The sequence below is a fragment of the Phocoena sinus genome, chromosome 4 (assembly GCF_008692025.1).
Source record: "Phocoena sinus isolate mPhoSin1 chromosome 4, mPhoSin1.pri, whole genome shotgun sequence".
In the NCBI taxonomy this organism is placed as follows: Eukaryota; Metazoa; Chordata; class Mammalia; order Artiodactyla; family Phocoenidae; genus Phocoena; species Phocoena sinus.
Window position 1 is genome coordinate 106366320 of NC_045766.1, and position 24136 is coordinate 106390455.

The 24136-nt window shown below is 36.6% G+C and overlaps 1 protein-coding gene across 1 annotated transcript in view; it reads right to left on the reverse strand.

Moving 5' to 3' along the window:
* The window catches only part of CADM2 (cell adhesion molecule 2), a 1092768-nt gene that overhangs the window by 127968 nt on the left and 940664 nt on the right, over nucleotides 1-24136 (reverse strand). Inside the window, 1 exon segment of the mRNA XM_032631668.1 lies at nucleotides 846-1016. Within this exon segment, the coding sequence (XP_032487559.1) occupies nucleotides 846-1016 (171 nt within the window).

Consider the following 24136-nt stretch of genomic DNA (forward strand, 5'->3'; position numbering starts at 1 on the left):
CAAGTAATAGGATTCAGAAATAAAATTCTTTGTACTCTACTCTTTTCAACTTTGTTACATATTTCAATTCATTCATTTTCATTTTGATAAATATTTATAGATCACCTGCTATATCCCAAGGACATTGCTAAATATGAAAGCGTCATGATTATAAGTCGACCATTTGCTAGTTGTGTGAACTTGGCCAAGTGACTCAACCACTATAATCTTCAGTGTCCTTATCCATGAATTGCAAGTAAAGAGAGCAGTAACTATTCATCAGGCTATTATGATGATGCCCTAACGTGAGATAACATGAGTTGAGATAATGCCAGCAAAGCATTCAGCACTGCCCAGGCTCACTGGAGTCATCCAATTTATGTTCTCATCACTTATGAACAATAATGATGTTGATAATGAAAACATAATAGATATGCTCCAGTGTTCATAAAGACTTAGCATATTTTTAAAAATAGAAAAAAATAGTATAATTTTAAAAGAACAGATGGTAAGCCACATTTGCATATAATAACATTACATTTAGAAAGTTCATCAAGGCTTTTTCAGATTTCCACTTCTCACTGATTCGGCCAAAATTACTGCTCTTCCTGGCCAAAATTTGGAAAATAATTAGGAGTTTTAACCTTCTGATATCTTCTTTCTTTTTCTTCCTTGTCAAGAATGATAATCAAGCAAGGACTCCTTTCCTTTGAATGTGATTAATACTAATGAGGTCAGTTTTACTTCATTTGGCTATAGATTTTGCTGCACATTTGCTGTAACTTCAGGAAATTTTTGAAATGATTTTAAATGTAGATGCAGAGATTTGGTGCCAAATAAAGAGTTATGGAGTAGCATTTACTTACAGTGTATTTCTAGCACCTGCATGGCCACCTGAGGGGTAGCATTGAGAGATTCATGGTCTACTCTGCAGATGACCGCCACGCCATCGTCGCTTCGGTCCACTCGGAAGTCCAGTGTGCTGCTGACCGTGAAAGTCTTGCGATTTGCATCTTCTTCCTTTAAATATTTTACATCTGAAAATAAAATATAAAATTTTAAATTCTGTGAAGTTCTCTTTCAAAATGTAACAGATTTCATTTACTCGAGACACACTGGAAGCCTCTTCTCCTGATCTTTACCCAATTTTAAAAAGCAAATATTTGTTAGTTTCACATTTAATCCATTTCGTTTTGAGTAAACAGAAACAAAACTACTTCATAAATACATTTTAAAAGTTAAATACAGAAATAAAAGGGCAGGTCACAGCACTTTTTTTTTTTTATACTCCATTTAAAAAATCAGGCCATTTTACAATATTAATCTCTTTTCTTTAGATTTAAGTTTTATTAAAAGATAATCTTAATTCTCTGAACCATAAGCACAATTGAGAAGAGCAATTTCACAACCATCTGGGTATGCCTAAAAGGAAGTACAGTGTATTTGAGCTATGATTTTAACATGAACACTGTGAGGTGAACATAATTGCTAAAGAATATCTAAGATGAGAAAGTTGTCATCTTTGGTAAAGAAGGAGAACAGTCATGTGAACATTTTGAATACTTAAATATCTATCTACCTATCTATCTATATTTTCAATGAAATTTCTATTGAGAAAAATGCTCTTCACTTAGCTGAAGAATTCATTTCAGCCTGAGTGAGAATACTTTCCTCAAGATGTGAATTCACTTATCAATACTTAAACTTACTGTGCATTATTCAGATTCATCATTAAATGATGCACTTAGGGATTATTTGTTCTCTGTGGAAAAGGGATTTAATAATATTTTCATTTAATTTGAAATTTCTCAAGTCTAAAGTAGCTGATGAGAAGAGGGCAATTTTAATGGCTTAGAAATCAAGATAACAGGCTAAGGTTAAGATATCTTTTAACAAGATCTTAAATATAGTTGAGGGAGAAAGTTGTTCGAATTCTTAGCATTTCATTTCAAATGAAAAATGATACTTTTTATGAAAAGACTTCTTTTGCATAATATGCATAAAATATTTGATTCTAGCATGTATTAAATATTTTTTTAAATATTTATAAATATATCAATGATAAGAAATTAATGTAAGTTCAGCTTCTCTATTGTGCTCTATGCAAAGATTTCACTTGGAAAATAATATCGAATCTTATGTATTTGATGGGTAGATATTTGCATGGTCCACTGCATTTTACTTATTTCCAGAGAAGAATGTCTTTACCTTATTGATTTTAAAAATAAAATAAATATTAGTAAAGTATAAAACTAGATAAATGTCACATGTCTTATTTTGAAACTATATGTTTATGACTGTGTTCAGAAATTAGAAAAATAATTATCTAATTAAGATTTTTACCACAAAAAGATTTATGTAATTTAGGCTGTTTTGACACTAAGAAAATTTTCTAACATTTGGAAAGGCAGGAAAGAATATAAAATTCTCAACTCCATCTTTTAACTATAAATTAATCATACAGGATACAGGGCTTTCCATTAACATGTGTCTTATGAAATATCTCATTTTTGTTAACTAAAGTCATTTCTGAGATTTTTGCATTTGAAAATTAGATTCAACTTCAGTTAAAAAAATATTAGAGAAAAAGATGAAATGATCTCCTTTCAGTCAAAATATGTCAGGATAGGGAGAGGGGGAAGACGGTAGAAGAGTAAGACAAGGAGATCACCTTCCTCCCCACAGATACACCAGAAATACATCTACACATGGAACAACTCCTACAGAACACCTACTAAACACTGGCAGAAGAATTCAGACATCCCAAAAGGCAAGAAACTCCCCATGTACCTGGGTAGGGCAAAAGAATAAACAGAGCAAAAACAATAGGGATGGGACCTGCACCAGTGGGAGGAAGCTGGGAAGGAGGAAAGGTTTCCACACACTAGGAAGCCCCTTCATGGGCAGAGACTGCGGATGGCGGAGGGGGAAAGCTTCGGAGCCACAGAGGAGAGCACAACAACAGAGGTGCAGAGGGCAAAGTGGAGAGATTCCCGCACAGAGGATCAGGTGCCAACCAGCACTCACCAGCCCGAGAGGCTTGTCTGCTCACCTGCTGGGGCGGGCGGGGCTGGGAGCTGAGGCTCGCACTTCAGAGGTCGGATCCCAGGGAGAGGACTGGGGTTGGCGCCGTGAACACAGCCTGAAGAGGTTAGTGCACCACGGCTATCCAGGAGGGAGTCCGGGGAAATGTCTGGACCTGCCGGAGAGGCAAGAAACTTTTTCTTCCCTCTTTGTTTCCTGGTGTGCCACGGAATGGGATTAATAGCGCTGCTTAAAGGAGCTCCAGAGACAGGCGCGAGCCACGGCTAACAGTGTGGACCCCAGAGATGTGCATGAGACACTAAGGCTGCTGCTGCAGCCACCAAGAAGCCTGTGTGTGAGCACAGGTCACTCTCCACACCTACCTTCCGGGGAGCCTGTGCAGCCCACCACTGCCAGGGTCCCGGGATCCAGGGACAACTTCCCCGGGAGAATGCACGGTGCACCTCAGGCTGGTGCGACATCACACTGGCCTCTGCCACTGCAGGCTCACCCCGCACTCCGTACCCATCCCTCCCCCCGGCCTGAGTGAGCCAGAGCCCCAGAATCAGCGGCTCCTTTAACCCCGTCCTGTCTGAGCGAAGAACAGACACCCTCCGGCGACCTACATGCAGAGGTGGGGCCAAATCCAAAGCTGAGCCCCTGGGAGCTGTGAGAACAAAGAAGAAAAAAGGAAATCCCTCCCAACAGCCTCAGAAGCAGCGGATTAAAGCTTCACAATCAACTTGAGGTACCCTGCATCAGTGGAATACCTGAATAGACAACGAATCATCCCAAATTCAAGAGGTGGACTCTGAGAGAAAGGTTTATGATTTTTTCCCCTTTTCCTCTTTTTGTGAGTGTGTATGTGTATGCTTCTGTGTGAGATTTTGTCTGTATAACTTTGCTTTCACCATTTGTCCTAAGGTTCTATCCATCTTTTTTTTTTTTTTTTACTTTATAAGAAGAAAAATTTGTTAATAATTATTTTTCATTTTAATAACTTTACATTATTATATCTTATTTTATTTTATCCTCTTTCTTTCTTCCTTCCTTCCTTTCTTCCTTCCTTCCTTCCTCTCTCTCTCCCTCTCTCTTTCTTTCTTTCTTTTTCTTTCCCTTTCTTTCTTTCTCTCTCTCTCTCTCTTTCTTTCTTTCTTTCTTTCCTTTCTACTTTTTCCCCCTTTTATTCTGAGCCGTGGGGATGAAAGGCTCTTGGTGCTGCAGCCAGGAGTCAGTGCTGTGCCTCTGAGGTCAGAGAGCCAACTTCAGGACACTGGCCCACAAAAGAACTCCCAGCTCCACGTAATATCAAATGGCGAAAATCTCCCAGAGATCTCCACCTCAACACCAACACCCAGCTTCACTCAATGACCAGCAAGCTACAGTGCTGGACACCCTATGCCAAACAAATAGCAAGACAGGAACACAACCCCACCCATTAGCAGAGAGGCTGCCTAAAATCACAATAAGTCCACAGATACCCCAAAACACACCACCAGACATGGACCTGCCCACCAGAAAGACAAGATCCAGACTCATCCACCAGAACACAGGCACTAGTCCCCTCCACCAGGAAGCCTACACAACCCACTAAACCAACTTTAGCCACTGGGGACAGACACCAAAAACAACGGGAAATACGAACCTGCAGCCTGCAAAATGGGGACCCCAAAAACAATAAGATAAGCAAAATGAGAAGACAGAAAAACACACAGCAAATGAAGGAGCAAGACAAAAACCCACCAGACCTAACAAATGAACAGGAAATAGGCAGTCTACCTGAAAAAGAATTCAGAATAATGACAGCAAAGATGATCCAAAAACTTGGAAATAGAATATAGAAAATGCAAGATACATTTAACAAGGACCTAGATCTAAAGATGAAACAAGCAATGATGAACAACACAATAAATGAAATTAAAAATAGTCTAGAAAGGATCAATAGCAAAATAACTGAGGCAGCAGAATGGTAAGTGACCTGGAAGATAATATAGTGGAAATAACTACTGCAGAGCAGAATAAAGAAAAAAGAATGAAAAGAACTGAGGACAGTCTCAGAGACCTCTGGGACAACATTAAATGCACCAACATTCGAATTATAGGGGTTCCAGAAGAAGAAGAGAAAAAGAAAAGGAATGAGAAAATATTTGAAGAGATTATAGTTGAAAACTTCCCTAATATGGGGAAGGAAATAGTTAATCAAGTCCAGGAAGCACAGAGAGTCCCATACAGGAAAAATCCAAGAAGAAACATGCCAAGACACATATTAATCAAACTGTCAAAAATTAAATACAAAGAAAACATATTAAAAGCAGCAAGAGAAAAACAACAAATAACACACAAGGGAATCCACATAAGGTTAACAGCTGATCTTTCAGCAGAAACTCTGCAAGCCAGAAGGGCCTGGCAGGACATATTTAAAGTGATGAAGGAGAAAAACCTACAACCAAGATTACTCTACCCAGCAATGATCTCATTCATATTTGATGGAGAAATTAAAGCCTTTATAGACAAGCAAAAGCTGAGAGAATTCAGCACCATGAAACCAGTTTTACAACAAATGTTAAAGGATCCTTTCTAGGCAAGAAACACAAGAGAAGGAAAAGACCTACAATAACAAACCCAAAACAAGTAAGAAAATACAAATAGGAACATACATATCTATAATTACCTTAAATGTAAATGGATTAAATGCTCCCACCAAAAGACACAGACTGGCTGAATGGATAAAAAAAACAACACCCATATATATGCTGTCTATAAGAGACCCACTTCAGACCTGGAGACACATGCAGACTGAAAGTGAGGGGATGGAAAAAGATATTCCATGCAAATGGAAACCAAAAGAAAGCTGGAGTAGCATTTCTCATATCAGACAAAATAGACTTTAAAATAAAGACTATTACAAGGGACAAAGAAGGACACTACATAATGATCAAGGGATTGATCCACAAAGAAGTTATAATAATAGTAAATATTTATGCACCCAACCTAGGAGCACCTCAATACATAAGGTAAATAATAACAGTCATAAAAGGGGAAATCAACAGTAACACAATCATAGTAGGGAACTTTAACACCCCACTTTCACCAATGGACAGATCATCCAAAATGAAAATAAATAAGGAAACACAAGCTTTAAATGATACATTAAACAAGATGGACTTAATTGGTATTTATAGGACCTTCCATCCAAAAACAACAGAATACACATTCTTCTCAAGTGTTCATGGAACATTCTCCAGGACAGATCACATCTTGGGTCACAAATCAAGATTTGGTAAATTTAAGAAAATTGAAATTGTATCAAGTATCTTTTCCGACCACAACGCTATGAGACTAGATATCAATTACAGGAAAAGATCTGTAAAAAATACAAACACATGAAGGCTAAACAATACACTACTTAGTAACGAAGTGATCACTGAAGAAATCAAAGAGGAAATCAAAAAATACCTAGAAACAAATGACAATGGAAATACGACGACCCAAAACCTATGGGATGCAGCAAAAGCAGTTCTAAGAGGGAAGTTTATAGCAATACAATCCTACCTTAAGAAACAGGAAACATCCGAATAACCAACCTAACCTTGCTCCTAAAGCAATTAGAGAAAGAAGAACAAAAAAATCCCAAAGTTAGCAGAAGGAAAGAAATCATAAAAATCAGATCAGAAACAAATGAAAATGAAATGAAGGAAACAATAGCAAAGATCAATAAAACTAAAAGCTGGTTCTTTGAGAATATAAACAAAATTGATAAACCGTTAGCCAGACTCATCAAGAAAAAAAGGGAGAAGACTCAAATCAATAGAATTAGAAATGAAAAAGGACAAGTAACTACTGACACTGCAGAAATACAAAAGATCATGAGAGATTACTACAAGCAACTCTATGCTAATAAAATGGACAACCTGGAAGAAATGGACAAATTCTTAGAAATACACAACCTGCCAAGACTGAATCAGGAAGAAACAGAAAATATGAACAGGCCAATCACAAGCACTGAAATTGAAACTGTGATTAAAAATCTTCCAACAAGCAAAAGCCCAGACCAGATGACTTCACAGGCAAATTCTATCAAACATTTAGAGAAGAGCTAACACCTATCCTTTGCAAACTCTTCCAAAATATAGCAGAGGAAGGAACACCCCCAAACTCATTCTACGAGGTCACCATCACCCTGATACCAAAACCAGACAAGGATTTCACAAAGAAAGAAAACTATAGGCCAATATCACTGAGGAACGTAGATGCAAAAATCCTCAACAAAATACTAGCAAACAGAATCCAACAGCACATTTAAAGGATCATACACCATGATCAAGTGGGGTTTATTCCAGGAATGCAGGATTCTTCAATATACGTAAATCAATCGATGTGATAAACCATATTAACCAATTGAAGGAGAAAAACCATATGGTCATCTCAATCGATGCAGAGAAAGCTTTAGACAAAATTCAACACCCATTTATGATAAAAACCCTGCAGAAAGTAGGCATAGAGGGAACTTTCCACAACATAATAAAGGCCATATATGACAAACCCACAGCCAACATTGTCCTCAATGGTGAAAAACTGAAACCATTTCCACTAAGATCAGGAAAAAGACAAGGTTGCCCACTCTCACCACTCTTATTCAACATAGTTTTGGAAGTTTTAGCCACAGAAATCAGAGAAGAAAAATAAAAGGAATCCAAATCGGAAAAGAAGAAGTAAAGCTGTCACTGTTTGCAGATGACATGATACTATACATAGAGAATCCTAAAGATGCTACCAGAAAACTACTGGAGCTAATCAATGAATTTGGTAAAGTAGCAGGATACAAAATGAATGCACAGAAATCTCTGGCATTCCTATACACTAATGATGAAAAATCTGAAAGTGAAATCAAGAAAACAATCCCATTTACCACTGCAACAAAAAGAATAAAATATCTAGGAATAAACCTATCTAAGGAGACAAAAGACCTGTATGCAGAAAATTATAAGACACTGATGAGAGAAATTAAGATCTCTCCAAATAGATGGAGAGATATACCATGTTCTTGGACTGGAAGAATCAACATTGTGAAAATGACTCTACTACCCAAAGCAATCTACAGATTCAATGCAATCCCTATCAAACTACCATTGGCATTTTTCACAGAACTAGAACAAAAAATATCACAATTTGTATGGAAACACCAAAGACCCAGAATAGCCAAAGCAATCTTGAGAACGAAAAACGGAGCTGGAGGAATCAGGCTCCCTGACTTCAGACTATACTACAAAGCTACAGTAATCCAGATAGTATAGTACTGGCAGAAAAACAGAATGATAGATCAATGGAACAGGATAGAAAGCCCAGAGATAAAACCACGCACATATGGACACCTTATCTTTGATAAAGGTGGCAGGAATGTACAGTGGAGAAAGGACAGCCTCTTCAATAAGTGGTGCTGGGAAAACTGGACAAGTATATGTAAAAGTATGAGATTAGAACTCTCCTTAACACCATACACAAAAATAAACTCAAAATGGATTAAAGATCTAAATATAAGGCCAGAAACTATCAAACTCTTAGAAGAAAGCAAAGGTCAAACACTCTATGACATAAATCACAGCAAGATCCTTTTTGACCCACCTCCTAGAGAAATGGAAATCAAAACAAAAATAAACAAATGGGACCTAATGAAACTTCAAATCTTTTGCACAGCAAAGGAAACCATAAACAAGACGAAAAGACAACCCTCAGAATGGGAGAAAATATTTGCAAATGAAGCAACTGACAAAGGATTAATCTCCAAAATTTACAAGGAGCTCATGCAGTTCAGTAACAAAAATACAAACAACCCAATCCAGAAATGGGCAGAAGATCTAGATAGACATTTCTCCAAAGATATATAGACTGCCAACAAACACATGAAAGCATGCTCAACATCATTAATCATTAGAGAAATGCAAATCAAAACTACAATGAGATATCATCTCACACCGGTCAGAATGACCATCATCCACAAATCTAGAAACAATAAATGCTGAAGAGGGTGTGGAGAAAAGGGAACACTCTTGCACGGCTGGTGGGAATGTGAATTGGTACAGCCACTATGGAGAACAGTATGGAGGTTCCTTAAAAAACTACAAATAGAACTACCATACGACCTAGCAATCCCACTACTGGGCATATACCCTGTGAAAACCATAATTCAGAAAGAGTCATGTAGCAAAATGTTCATTGCAGCTCCGTTTACAATAGCCAGGACATGGAAACAACCTAAGTGTTCGTCACCAGATGAATGGATAAAGAAGATGTGGCACATATATACAATGGAATATTACTCAGCCAAAAAAGAAATGGAATTGAGTTATTTGTAGTGAGGTGGGTGGACCTAGAGTCTGTCATACAGAATGAAGTCAGAAAGAGAAAGACAAATACCATATGCTAACGTATATATGGAATCTAAGAAAAGAAAAATGTCATCTAAGGAAAAAAAAATGTCATGAAGAACCTAGGGGTACGACAGGAATAAAGACACAGACCTACTAGAGAATGGACTTGAGGATATGGGGAGGGGGAAGGGTAAGCTGTGACAAAGTGAGAGAGTGGCATGGACATATATACACTACCACACATAAAATAGATAGCTAGTGGGAAGCAGCGGCATAGCACAGGGAGATCAGCTCGGTGCTTTGTGACCACCTTGAGGGGTGGGATAGGGATGGTGGGAGGGAGGGAGACGCAAGATGGAAGAGATATGGGAGCATATGTATATGTATAACTGATTCACTTTGTTATAAAGCAGAAACTAACACATCATTGTAAACCAATTATACTTCAATAAAGATTTAAAAAAAAATTTTTTTTAAACACAGCTCCACCATCTGTGTTGTTCCAGGACAGGGGATGCTACGAGGTCAAGTGAAAAAAAAAAAAAAAAATAGGATAATATAGATGCATTTATATTTCTTTGTTATATATAAAAAAAAGAGGCTCTCTTACTTTTCAATGTCTCATATATTTATACAAAATGTTTCCTCATTTTTATATTTTATATCCTTTCTTATAAATTTATGTCCAGTGTTTTCTTGTTCATAGCTCTAAGCAGTGGCAGTATAAGAAAATTTAGATCTCTTGACAAACCACTTTTATAATTATATTATACAATATATAAGAAATTATTCCAAAATATCACTGCTAATTGTTTAATTTTAATAACAGCTGCATTTCAAGAACCCACACATCTGCTTCCTTTAGGTGTTTTCTTTACAAAAGTATCATTTTATGTAATATTAATTGGACACATAAAATCTGAGAGCAATTGTATATAACATATTAATGATCATCATTCAAATGAAATAAACAAAAGTATAATTTGTTGCTTTTAATATTAGCTTATGTGACAGCTTATAGGGTTACTAGAAGGCATAAGATGAACAGGAAAAAGCACTGAAAAGAGTCAATCATAGCATCTTTCCCCACATTTTATGCTGACCTCCTCCCCCCCCAAACAGGAAATAGTACTTAAAATTTATTTTTATTTTTCTTTCTAGCTTTATAAAATAATTGATGCATTTCACAGTTACAGAACCAACAGAAATTTCTTTATATTGCATAGCTGATTCCCTGTTCTGTCTTGTTTTAGAGAGTTTCCATTTTTTTCTTCTTTGGCAAGTCACACCATTACTTCATCACATTGTGATCTAGAGCAGTGTTCCTCAAAATGGAATGTTCATCTGAATCACCTTTGCATCTTGTTAAAATGCAGATTCTGATTCAATAGTTGTGCGGTAGAGCCTGAAGGTCTGCTGCTGGCCCAAAGACATATTTTGAAGAGCAAGGGTATAATGTATACATCGACACCATAGGTGATATGACCAAAAGTGAGTGAATATTGGGATTAACTTTACTCAACTTTCTCTCTCTCTTTTTATTGCCACTCTCCATAAACTTACATTCTACTTTTACTGTTTCCACATATATTACTTCCTTTCATTTACATTTTTCAAAATACGCATGTCACGTATTATATAATGTGTTGGTACAATGGTCGGCAAAAGCAAAAGGTATGAGCAAATAATAAACAGAGGAATTTGTAAAATTACGTTCATCATAATCCTTGAAGTCACTCCTCTATCTTTTTCCAAAGGAGATTCTGGACGTTTAAGAGATTGCTCTTAAGTAATCAGACTGTGGTTGCTTCTTGTGGGTGGTTGCAAAAGGTCTCATTATACTACTGTGTTTACATTGCATGTGTTAGAAATTTTCTGTAATAAAAATGTTTCTAAACATCTGCCTGGGAAAATTCCTCAAGTATGCTTCTCAACAAAAGTTATTTTCCTGAACATTTCTTGGTGAAGTCTCAAAGTAAAGATTTTATATCAATTTTTATATTATGTAACTTTATCAGACAAAATGTATGAGCAATCTGTTTATATTTGGGATTTTAGATCTTTTATCTCACTAAGAGCTAAGGTATGAAGAAAAATGGCAGCTATAATTGTGAGTTAGACTGTTGGAGCCCCCCAAATTAATACATTTAAAAACCAGCGTTTGGGATTAAAGTATACACACTATACTATATGTAAAATAGATAACCAACAAGAACCTACTGTATAGCACAGGGAAATATATTCAGTATCATATAATAATGAAAAAGAATGTAAAAAAAGTATATATTTATCTTTATATATGTATAACTGAATCACTTTGCTGTACACCTGAAACTGACACTACATTGTAAGTCAACTATATTTCAATAAAAAATTTTAAATTAAATAAATAAATAAAAACCCTAAGTTAACTACGGAACAAAGCAAAGAGTTATCTGGACGTTTTTACATCCAAATCTTTTCATAAAATATCAGATCTCAGGAGATATCTCTATATCCATCTTTCCAGATTTACAATATTAGGTTTACCTGCCTCTATATCTGTAGTTTCTGGCCACATTTGTACTACATTTTTAGAAGGAAAATCCTCTAAGTTGAGGTCTCTTCAGAAGTTACCTTGTCTCCACAATGGTTCTAATCACCTTGAGCAGTGTAATCTGAACTTTTGTGACATTTTTCCTTTCTGCACTTAGGTGATTTTGATCCCTTTTGAACAGATCCAGAATGAAGATACTCCCATTTTTATAAAGGCAAATCTTGTCCTATGTCCTTGGTAGCCCTCTCTATCAGACCTGCACCTAAAGAAGGCCAGTTTCCTTTAATCCATTGCAAAGCCTATACGCCACACTGGGAACAAGGCAGGGATTTATTTATTTTTATTTTTTAAAATTTTTATTTATTTTTAGCTTTGTTGGGTCTTCGTTGCCACGCGTGGGCTTTTTCTAGTTGCGGCAAGCGGGGCCTACTCTTTGTTGAGGTGGTCAGGCTTCTTACTGCGGTGACTTCTCTTGTTGCAGAGCACCGGCTCTAGGTGCACCGGCTTCAGTAGCTGCAACACGCGGGCTCAGTAGTTGTGGCTTGTGGGCTCTAAAGTGCAGGCTCAGTAGTTGTGGCACACGGGCTTACTTGCTCCGCGGCATGTGGGATCTTTCGGACTAGGGCTCGAACTCATGTGCCCTGCCCTGGTAGGCGGATTCTTAACCACTGCGCCACCAGGGAAGTCCCAAGGCAGGGATTTAAATACAGCTTCTGCCTTGTTGCCAGTACTAGAAGGATCATACCTTCTCATAATTTGGAGATATCTCTTGGGAATTATGTAGGATATTATGTGACTTCTCCTGAACTACTTGGGCCTTTAAATCTCTGGCCAAGAGCAAAGCTACAGGGTCTCTGTGTATACACCAGACATTGCTGTTTATATAGAACATGAGCTCTGCTACTATTTTCAGAGTCTGGGTTTGTAAGTGATTTTGAAGAATCAGATGACAGTTTCAACAGGAGTATTCAAGAAATTTATTCTCGGGCTTCCCTGGTGGCGCAGTGGTTGAGAGTCCGCCTGCCGATGCAGGGGACACGGGTTCGTGCCCCGGTCCGGGAGGATCCCACGTGCCGCGGAGCGGCTGGGCCCGTGAGCCATGGCCGCTGAGCCTGCGCGTCCGGAGCCTGTGCTCTGCAACGGGAGAGGCCACAGCAGTGAGAGGCCCGCGTAAAGAAAAAAAAAAAAAAAAAAAAAAAAAAGAAATTTATTCTCAATCCATAGCACTGTTATTAATGGTACTTTAATTGTTTTACACCATTGTTAGTAAGCTGAATGCAGGTCCTCTTGCCATACAGAAGAGAATATGTGAGCATTAAATGAGATAACTTGGCTTTATTGCCAAACATTTGGAGTGGACATATTGGACAAATGGATATGTTACATAATTATTGTTTTAAAGAAGTTTTATAGATCAAAATTTCTAAAAGTAAATGCATCATTTTTAGAAGATAACCAGCTTTCCCATCATTTAAGAAGACTGACATAAAGTAACTATGTCTAGTTAACTTAGTAACCTAGACATATTTTAAAACCAGTTTAAAACCGGTTTGTCTTGAAGGGATTGTTGGGAAATTTTTTTTCTTAAGCTTAAGAGTACTACAGGATTTTATTTTTTTAACATCATTATTGGAGTATAATTACTTTACAATGGTGTGTTAGTTTCTGTTGTATAACAAAGTGAATCAACTATACATAGACATACATCCCCATATCTCCTCCCTCTTGCATCTCCCTCCAACCCTCCCTATCCCACACCTCTAGGTGGACACAAAGCACCACAGAGCTGATCTCCCTGTGCTACGCAGCTGCTTCCCACTAGCTATCTATTTTGTATTTGGTAGTGTATATCCATGCCACTCTCACTTTGTCCCAGCTTACCCTTCCCCCTCCCCGTGTCCTCAAGCCCATTCTCTATGTCTGAGTCTGTCACCTGTCCTGCTCCTAGGTTCTTCAGAAGCTTTTTTTTTTTTTAGATTCCATATATATGTGTTAGCATACGGTATTTGTTTTTCTCTTTCTGACTTACTTCACTCTGTAAGACAGTCTCTAGGTCCATCCACCAAACTACAAATAACTCAATTTCGTTTCTTTTTATGGCTGAGGAATATTCCATTGTACATATCTGCCACATCTTCTTTATCCATTCATATGTCAATGGACACTTAGCTTGCTTCCATGTCCTGGCTATAGTAAATAGAGTCGCAATGAACATCGTGGTACATGACGCTTTTTCAGTTATGGTTTTCTCAGGGTATATTCCCACTAGTGGGATTACTGGGTCATATGGTAGTTCTATTTTTAGTTTTTTGAGGAACCTCCATGATGTTCTCCATAGTGGCTGTATCAATTTACATTCCCACCAGCAGTGCAAGAGGGTTCCCTCTTCTCCACATCCTCTCCAGCGTTTAGTGTTTATAGATTTTTTTGATGATGGCCATTTTGACCGGTATGAGGTGATACCACATTGTAGTTTTGATTTGCATTTCTCTAATGATTCGTGATGTTGAGCATCCTTTCATGTGTTTGTTGGCAACCTGTATATCTTCTTTGGAGAAATGTCTAGGTCTTCCGCCCATTTTTGGATTGGGTTGTTTGTTTTTTTTGATATTGAGTTGCATGAGCTGCTTGTATATTTTAGAGATTAATCCTTTGTCAGTTGCTTTGTTTGCAAATATTTTCTCCCATTCGAGGGTTGTCTTTTCGTCTTGTTTATGGTTTCTTTTGCTGTGCAAAAGCTTTTAAGTTTCATTAGGTCCCATTTGTTTATTTTTGGTTTTATTTCCATTTCTTTAGGAGGTGGGTCAAAAGGTTCTTGCTGTGATTTATGTCGTAGAGTGTTCTGCCTATGTTTTCCTCTAAGAGTTTTATAGTGTCTGGCCTTACATTTAGGTCTTTAATCTATTTTGAGTTTATTTTTGTGTATGGTGTCAGGGAGTGTTCTAATTTCATTCCTTTACATGTAGCTATCCAGTTTTCCCAGCACCACTTATTGAAGAGGCTGCCTTTCATCCATTGTATATTCTTGCCTCCTCTATCAATGATAAGGTGACCATATGTGCATGGGTTTATCTCTGGGATTTCTATCCTGTCCCATTGATCTATATTTATGTTTTTCTGCCAGTACCATACTGTCTTGATTACTGTCACTTTGTATTATAGTCTGAAGTCAGGGAGCCTGATTCCTCCAGCTCCGTTTTTCTTTCTCAAGATTGCTTTAGTTATTCGGGGTCTTTTGTGTTTCCATACAAATTGTGAAATTTTTTGTTCTAGTTCTGTGAAAAATGCCAGTGGTAGTATGAGAGGGATTGCACTGAATCTGTAGATTGCTTTGGGTAGTATAGTCATTTTCACAATGTTGATTCTTTCAATCCAAGAACATTGTATAGATATCTGTTTGTATTTTCTTTAATTTCTTTCATCAGTGTCATAGTTTTCTGCATACAGGTCTTTCATATCCTTAGGAAGATTTATTCCTAGGTATTTTATTCTTTTTGTTGCAATGGTAAATGGGAGTGTTTCCTTAATTTCTCTTTCCGATTTTTCATCATTACTTTATAGGAATGCAAGAGATTTTTGTGCATTAATTTTGTATCCTGCTACTTTACTAAATTCATTGATTAGTGCTAGTACTTTTCTGGTAGCCTTTATAGGATTCTCTATGTATAGTATCATGCCATCTGCAGTGACAGCTTTACTTTTTCTTTTCCGATTTGGATTACTTTTATTTCTTTTTCTTTTCTGATTGCTACAGCTAAAATTTCCAAACTATGTTGAATAACAGTGGTGAGAATGGACAACCTTGTCTTTTTCCTGATCTTAGAGGAAATGGTTTCAGTTTTTCACCATTGAGAATGATGTTGGCTGTGGGTTTGTCATTTATGGCCTTTATTATTTTGAGGTAACTTCCCTTTATGCCTACTTTCTGGGGAGTTTTATCATAAATGGGTGCATCTATTGAGATGAGCATATGGTTTTTCTCGATCAGTTTGTTAATATGGTTTATCACATTGAATGATTTACATATATTGAAGAATCCTTGCATTCCTGGTATAAATCCCATTTGATCATGGTGTATGATCCTTTTACTGTGCTGTTGGATTCTGTTTGCTAGTATTTTGTTGTGGATATTTGCATCTATGTTCATCAGTGATACTGGCCTGTAGTTTTGTGTGTGTGTGTGTGTATGTGTGTGCGTGTGTGTGGCATCTTTGTCTGGTTTTGGTATCAGTGTGATGGTGACCTCTCTCTGCTATATTTTGGAAGAGTTTGAGAAGGATAGGTGTTAGCTCTTCTCTAAATGTGTGACAGAATTCGCCTGTGAAGCCATCTGGTCTTGGGCTTTTGTTTGTTGGAAGATTTTTAATTTTTTTTAATCACAGCTTCAATCAGTGCTTTTGATTGGTCTGGTTTTTTTTTGTATTTCTTCCTGGTTCAGTCTCAGAAGGTTGTGTTTTCTAAGAATTTGTCCATTTCTTCCAGGTTGTCCACTTTATTGGCATATAGTTGCCTGTAGTAATCTCTCATGATTCTTTGTATTTCTGCAGTGTCAGTTGTTACTTCTCCTTTTTCATTTCTATTGATTTGTCTTCTCCCTTTTTTTCTTGATGAGTCTGGCTAAGTGTTTATCAATTTTGTTTAGTCTGGCTAAGTGTTTATCAATTTTGTTTATCTTCTGAAAGAACCAGCTTTTAGTTTTATTGATCTTTGTTTTGTTTTTCTTCATTTCTTTTTCATTTATTTCAGATCCGATCTTTATGATTTCTTTCCTTCTGCTAATTTTGGGGTTTTTTTATTGTTGTTTTTTTTTTCTTCTTTCTCTAACTGCTTTAGCTGTAAGGTTAGGTTGTTTATTTGAGATGTTCCTTGTTTCTTGAGGTAGGATTGTATTGCTATAGACTTCCCTCTTAGAACTGCTTTTACTGCATCCCTTAGATTTTGGATCATTGTGTTTCCATTGTCATTTGTTTTTAGGTATTTCTTGATTTCCTCTTTGATTTCTTCAGTGATCTCTTGGTTATTTATTTGTGTATTGTTTAGCCTCCATGTGTCTGTATTTTTTACATATTTTTTCCTGTAATTGATATCTAGTCTCATAGTGTTGTGGTTGGAAAAGATACTTGATACAATTTCAATTTTCTTAAATTTACCAAGGCTTGATTTGTGACCCAAGATGTGATCTATCCTGGAGAATGTTCCATGAGCACTGGAGAAAAATGTGTATTCTGTTGTTTTTGGATGGAATGTCCTATAAATATCAATTAAGTCCATCTTGTTTAATGTATCATTTAAAGCTTGTGTTTCTTTATTTTCATTCTGGATGATCTATCCATTTATGAAAGTGAGGTGTTAAAGTCCCATAATATGATTGTGTTACTGTCAATTTCCCCTTTTATGGCTGTTAGCATTTGCCTTATGGACTGAGGTACTCCTATGCTGGGGGCATAAATGTTTACAATTGTTATACCTTCTTCTTGGATAGATCCCTTGATCATTATGTAGTGTCCTTCTTTGTCTCTTGTAATAGTCTTTATTTTAAAGTCTATTTTGTCTGATACAAGAATTGCTACTCCAGCTTTCTTTTGATTTCCATTTGCATATCTTTTTCTATCCCATCACTTTCAGTCTGTATGTGTCCCTAGGTCTGAAGTGGGTCTCTTGTAGATAGCATATGTATGGGTTTTGCTTTTGTATCCATTCAGCCAGTTTGTGTCTTTTGGTTGGAGCATTTAATCCATTTACATTTAGTGTAGCTATCAATATGTATGCTCCTATTACCATTTTCCTAATTGTTTTGAGTTTGTTATTGTAAGTATTTTCCTCCTCTTGTGTTTCCTGCTTAGAGAAGTTCCTTTGGCATTTGTTGTAAAGTTGGTTTGGTGGTGCTGAATTCTCTTCACTTTTGCTTATCTGTAAAGCTTTTAATTTCTCTTTCGAATCTGAAAGAGATCCTTGTGGGTAGAGTAATCTTGGTTGTAGGTTTTTCCCTTTCATCATTTTAAATATGCCCTACCACCGCCTTCTAGCTTGCAGAGCTTCTGCTGAAAGATTAGGTGTACCTTATGAGGTTTCCCTTGTATGTTAAGTGTTGCTTTTCCCTTGCTGCTTTTAATTCTTTTTTCATATTTAATTCTTAATAGTTTGATTAATATGTGTCTTGGCATGTTTCTCCTTGGATTTATCCTGTGTGGGACTCTCTGCGCTTCCTGGACTTGATTGACTGTTTCCTTACTCATATTAAGGAAGTTTTCAACTATAACCTCTTCAAATATTTTCTCAGTCCCTTTTTATTTCTCTTCTTCTTCTGGGACCCCTATAATTCGAATGTTGGTGTGTTTCATGTTGTCCAGAAGTCTCTGAGACTGTCCTCAATTCCTTTTATTCTTTTTTCTTTATTCTTCTCTGTGGTAGTTATTTCCACTCTTTTATCTTCCAGGTCACTTATCCGTTCTTCTGCCTCAGTTATTCTGCTATTGATTCCTTCTAGAGAATTTTTAATTTCATTTATTGTGTTGTTCTCATTGTTTGTTTGCTCTTTAGTTCTTCTAGGTCCTTGGTAAATGTTTCTTGTATTTTCTCCATTCTATTTCCAAGATTTTGGATCATCTTTAGTATCGGTACTCTGAATTCTTTTTCAGGTAGACTGCCTATTTCCTCTTCATTTGTTTGATCTGGTGGGTTTTTACCTTGCTCCTTCATCTGCTGTGAATTTCTTTGTCTTCTCATTTTGCTTAACTTACTGTGTTTGGGGATCTCCGTTTTGCAGGCTGCAGGTTTGTAGTTCCCATTGTTTTTGGTGTCTGCTCCCAGTGGGTAAGTTTGGTTCAGTGGGTTGTATAGGCTTCCTGGTGGAGGGGAATGGTGCCTGTGTTCTGATGTATGAGGCTAGATCTTGTCTTTCTGGTGGGCAGGTCCATGTCTGGTGGTGTGTTTTGGGGTGTCTGTGAACTTATTTTGATTTTAGGCAGCCTCTCTGCTAATGGGTGGTTTTGTGTTCCTGTCTTGCTAGTTGTTTGGCATAGGGTGTCCAGCACTGTAGCTTGCTGGTCATTGAGTGGAGCTGTGTCTTAGAGTTGAGATAGAGATCTCTGTGAGAGCTTTTGCTGTTTGATATTACATGGGGTCGGGAGGTCTCTGGTGGACCAATGTTCTGAACTTGGCTCTCCCACCTCAGAGGCTCAGGTCCGACACCCAGCCAGAGCACCAAGACCCTGTCAGCCATACAGCTCAGAAGAAAAGGGAGAAAAAGAAAGAAAGAAAGAAAATAAATAAGTAAATAAAATAAAGCTATTAAAATAGAAAAAAAATTTTTTAAAATTAAAAAGAGAGAAGGAAAGAAAAGAGCAACCAAACCAAAAAACAAATCCACCAATGATAACAAGTTCTTAAAACTATACTAGAAAAAAACAAATAAACAAACAAACAAAAAAAGACAGTCAGAATCCTAGGACAAATGTCAAAAGCAAAGCTATACAGACAAAATCACACAAAGAAGCATACACATACACATTCACAAAAAGAGAAAAAAAAAAAAAATATATATATATATATATATATATATATAAAAGGAAGAGAGCAACCAAATCACTAATCTACCAATGATAATGAGCTCTAAATACTAAACTAAGATAAACAGAAAACCGGAAACAAATTAGATGCAGAAAGCAAACCCCAAGTCTACAGTTGTTCCCAAAGTCCACTGCCTCAAGTTTGGGATTATTAGTTTTCTATTCAGGTATTCCAGAGATTCAGGGTACATCAAGTTGATTGTGGAGATTTAATCCACTGCTTCTGAAAGTGCTGGGAGAGATTTCCCTTTCTCTTTGTTCAGCTTTGGATTTGGCCCTGCCTCTGAGTGTAGGTCGCCTGAGGGCACCTTTTGGGAAGTCTGAGCTCTTCTGCCAGTGTTCAGTAGTAGTTTTTCCACATGTAGATGTAGTTTTGATGTATTTGTGGGGAGGAAGGTGATCTCCAAGTCGTACCCCTCCGCCATCTTGAAGGCACCCCCTCAATAATTTAATTAAATTTTAAATGTTTTTTACTAACTAATTGACAGTTATTTTCTGGAAGAGATGAGAAATTACTGCTAAGCTTGCTGCTGAACAATATGACAGAAGTTTTCTATGGCATTTAAATGCTTTAGATGCCTTCTCTCTCAACTTTGAAAATGTAAAGTCAGCTGGAAGGAGGCAAGGTGGTTCTGAAGTGTAGGAGCGGAGATGGGCAGGAGGAGAAATCTTGCTACCAAAGCAGAAGCATTAACAAAGGTGTGAAAGCAGGACTTTTTACAAATCATCTTTCTTTAATATTCAAGGTAAGCAGTTGATTTTATATCTGCTTTAAACTTTCTCCAGACCAAAAATATTGAGGCCATGTCTTACATGGTAGAACTTTAATCTCCACTTTCATTTGTTCACTGGAGGAGACCTCAAAACAAATTCTTGAAGCAAATTTCATTAGTGCCTATGAGTACTCCTTCATATAACTCCAATCTGATAGGGGTAGACTTTTATAAATCCTTATCATAAAATTCTACTTTTATAAGAAGGTGCCACTCATAATCCTGATTTGTAAAGCTACGGCTCTACAATTAACTAGCAATACAAAATAATTGTTTCACTTGACAAGGAATTTTATTGGAACTCAGTTCTTGTTAATAGATTTTGAAAGCTCAGATGAGTAAAATAATATTTACGGAGGATTGATGAAGGGGTATTTATGGAGGATTGATTAAGGGGGGCATGATTCTCTTTTTCAATTTTTCAGCCAAAGTAGAAGGTTAGAGTTTTTATCAATTTTCTCTTAAATGTTATTCCACAGGTCTGTGTTCAGAGGTGCTACAAGGACTCACTGTATGAATCTTGCTGTATTTACCCTATGGCCAAATCATTTCAATATAGACACTTCTGCCTAAAACATGTGAACTCAGAGAGGAATTCTCTTCTCTCTCAACTCTCCGTACCAGGAAATGTTAGACCTCTTTGTACAAATGCTTTGTGAACATAGTAATTAACTGATCATGTCTCTCTTTTTGTACTAGCTAAAGAGTACTAATAAAAGTTTGTGATTCACCGCTGGCATCAAGATTTAATACCTTAGAAGAGCACTAAGAAGTATATTGCTCAGTTCAGTAGAATCATCCATAAGGAGCAGAGTCATCTCCTTTGGAAATTACTGAATTAAAGTCTTAGATCACTTTCACCCAAGTGATTAATTAATTCTATATTTAATTCTATATTTATATTTATTTAGCTCTGTATTTAGTGGTCTGCACCTAAGAAGAACACCAAGAACTGATTTCCTCAGTCCCAGGAGAGTATCCAGTAAAGAAGAGAGTCACCACCTTTAAAATTATTAAAGTAAAGTCTTGAGAACACTTTAACCCAAATGATTCACTTATTCTCCATATAATCTCCAAGGTACCTTGAGCTTGTACCATGTGTTTGACACCATGCCAGATTCTGCCTGTCAAAATTTAAATGAAGAAAGGGAATCCCAGTCTGGTGAGAGAGACAGATATGTAACTATATTATTTAAATATTTTAAAAACTATTCGCATGTTCAAAATACCAAAGAGAATACTAGTTTTAAAGATTAACAATATCAGATAGCCTCTCTGAAACTCACCCCACCAGATATCTCTTTTGAAAAAAGTATGGGAGATAGACTATTTAGGAGAGAAATGGTTACTCAGGAGATTAGTTAATAATTGTGATACCCTAAGAGAGAGATTAGCTTGTTCTCAAGAAAATCTTCCTAATTATATTATCATGTTCTTTGAATATTCAGTAGCATATGAATATTACTTATTATTTCTGTACCACTAATGTAATGAGCTAAAAAGCAGCCTTTGTCAGTTTCAACAAGGTTCCCTTCTTTCTGACTTATGCAGCTTGTTCATTGTTCATGAGCTGTGAGGTATATCCTGCATAACTTGTGGAATTTATCTTGGGCACCTTGGGCTTAGTTTATACCCTATCAATTGTTCATAAATAAAACCCAAAAAGGAAGTAGGGTAGGGAGGAAATATCAGCACTTCCTGTATTTAATCCCAGAGCACAATATTTTATTAGAGACTCCTTAATATTTTACATCTAACAGAATTACAGTCATAAAATCTAAAAATTATATCAACATGTGAAAATAAGTTTGTAACCCTATATAGTGTCTGTACTTGATGAATTTGAATTCATGGTGTTTGCCATAATCAGATTTGCTTTTTAATAGTAAATCCCTCTGCTATGTAATTTCTTTGGTAGACATTCCTTGCCCAGAAATCACCATGCTCTGTAGCATGTGACTTCAGCTAGATGTGATTAAACCTGAAGAGGTACCTGACCCCCAGCTGCCTAATCTCCAAGATGGAAAGCATGAAACTTTATCCCCAAACAGAAACAATGTAGTTAACTAGCCTGTTTCAGAATCTCCATCATATATCTTAATGTGATTTAAAACCCTGAAGAGTCCAAAGGAATTGAAGTAAAAACACATGCTTGAGCACACACATGTATACACATGTACACACACACACACAGGCACATGTATATTCCACAGCTAATTCTCAGAAAGCCATGATTTACCCAATCTAATGAGAGAGCATGATTCATGATGTAGAGAAAAGGTGTGCAAAACAGAGGGAGAAGCAGATAGCTGGGTGTACTTATAGACAAAAAAAAAGCTAAGTCACTATGAAGCCAGTCAATCAGTGAACTGTTTATATCCAGGGAATAACCTTTATGGCTAAAAATATGTTCTGTTGTGCTCCTTTCACTTGGCAATGGTCAGGAAAACCTTACAATAACCTCTTTTCACTTGAGAGTAGGTTGAGTGAACCTCAGTGCCATTAGCCAAACGTTTTAGACATGAGAAGTCAACTTTCACTTGTTACCGCTTCTAAGAAAAGATTTTATATATTGTGCACTACATCCTTAGGCTGAATCAAAAAGATAATACCATCTGACTGGAAAAAAAAAAAAAAAAAAAACCTGACTCTGAGCCTGATGCCTCAGGGTAGTCACTATATTTGTGTAGATTATAATCTCCTTCCTTCTACTGAAGATTGAAAGATTTATTTTCTATTGAAAAAGGTGTTTTGTTGTAGGCCCAAAAGATGATAAAAGATGGCATAAAATTTTTAAAAAGCCCATCCATTAGAGTAAACTCTATAAGAAAGTAAAAAAATCTATCCATTTGAGTAAATTCTATAAGCAGCAGGCAAGTGTGACTCCTTTGAAACACCTGTGAAGATGCAATTTTCTAGTCATCAAACAATTTATTTTATAAAATCTTGTAGCATTCAGCACATGTAAGAAAAAATAAACCTGCCCCTCATCAACCTCTTGTGAAAATGATTCATTTGCATCAGTAAAACATCTGTAATGTAAAATTAGCTTTCTGAATACAATGCTTCTCTCTCTCTCATAGTTTTGTTGATTATTTTTCAACAGGTTGTCTTGTTTTCTGAGCAACATATCACTTTTAAATTCCAATTATCCACTGGGACGTTCATAAGGTTCAATACCATTCACGTGTTCATAAAATTCATAAATAAATTACTATTTTTTCTTCTATTATTCTTCTCCCTTCTTATCTGTGATCTCTTTTGACTTTTACTGATCAAAGAATTAAATAATCATTTTTAGAAAGATCTGATTCATAAATTTCATAAAATATCTTCCTGGGTCCCAGGAAGATCATTTGCTAAAGATGATGGGAACAAGACCTTCTCTCCTCATATGCCACAAAAACCATAAAGAATTGCATTTCCATGAAGAATCTAAAGCTAATGAATGGGAGAGGCATCTTTCTTAGCACATGAAAAAGCCATAAAGTACCTTTTGAAAATAACCTGAGGAGAATTTGAACAGTGATTGAGTCCCTCCATTAGCAGATGTGAGCTAAAAAGCTAGTACATTTGAATATTTGTTATTATGATCTCAAGATTCTTGTTGGCTGATGATTTCTGGATGACTGAGATTTGCACTTGCTTTAACCCTTAAGTTAAAAATGTTATTAATAAAGAATGTTACAAGAGACAAGGAAGGACACTACATAATGATCAAGGGACCAATCCCTTGTTATAACCGAGAAGATATAACAAGATCCCTTGTTATAACCAAGAAAGATATAACAATTATAAATATATATGCACCCAATATAGGAGCACCTCCATACATAAGGCAACTGCTAACAGCTATAAGAGGAAATCAACAGTAACACAATAATAGTG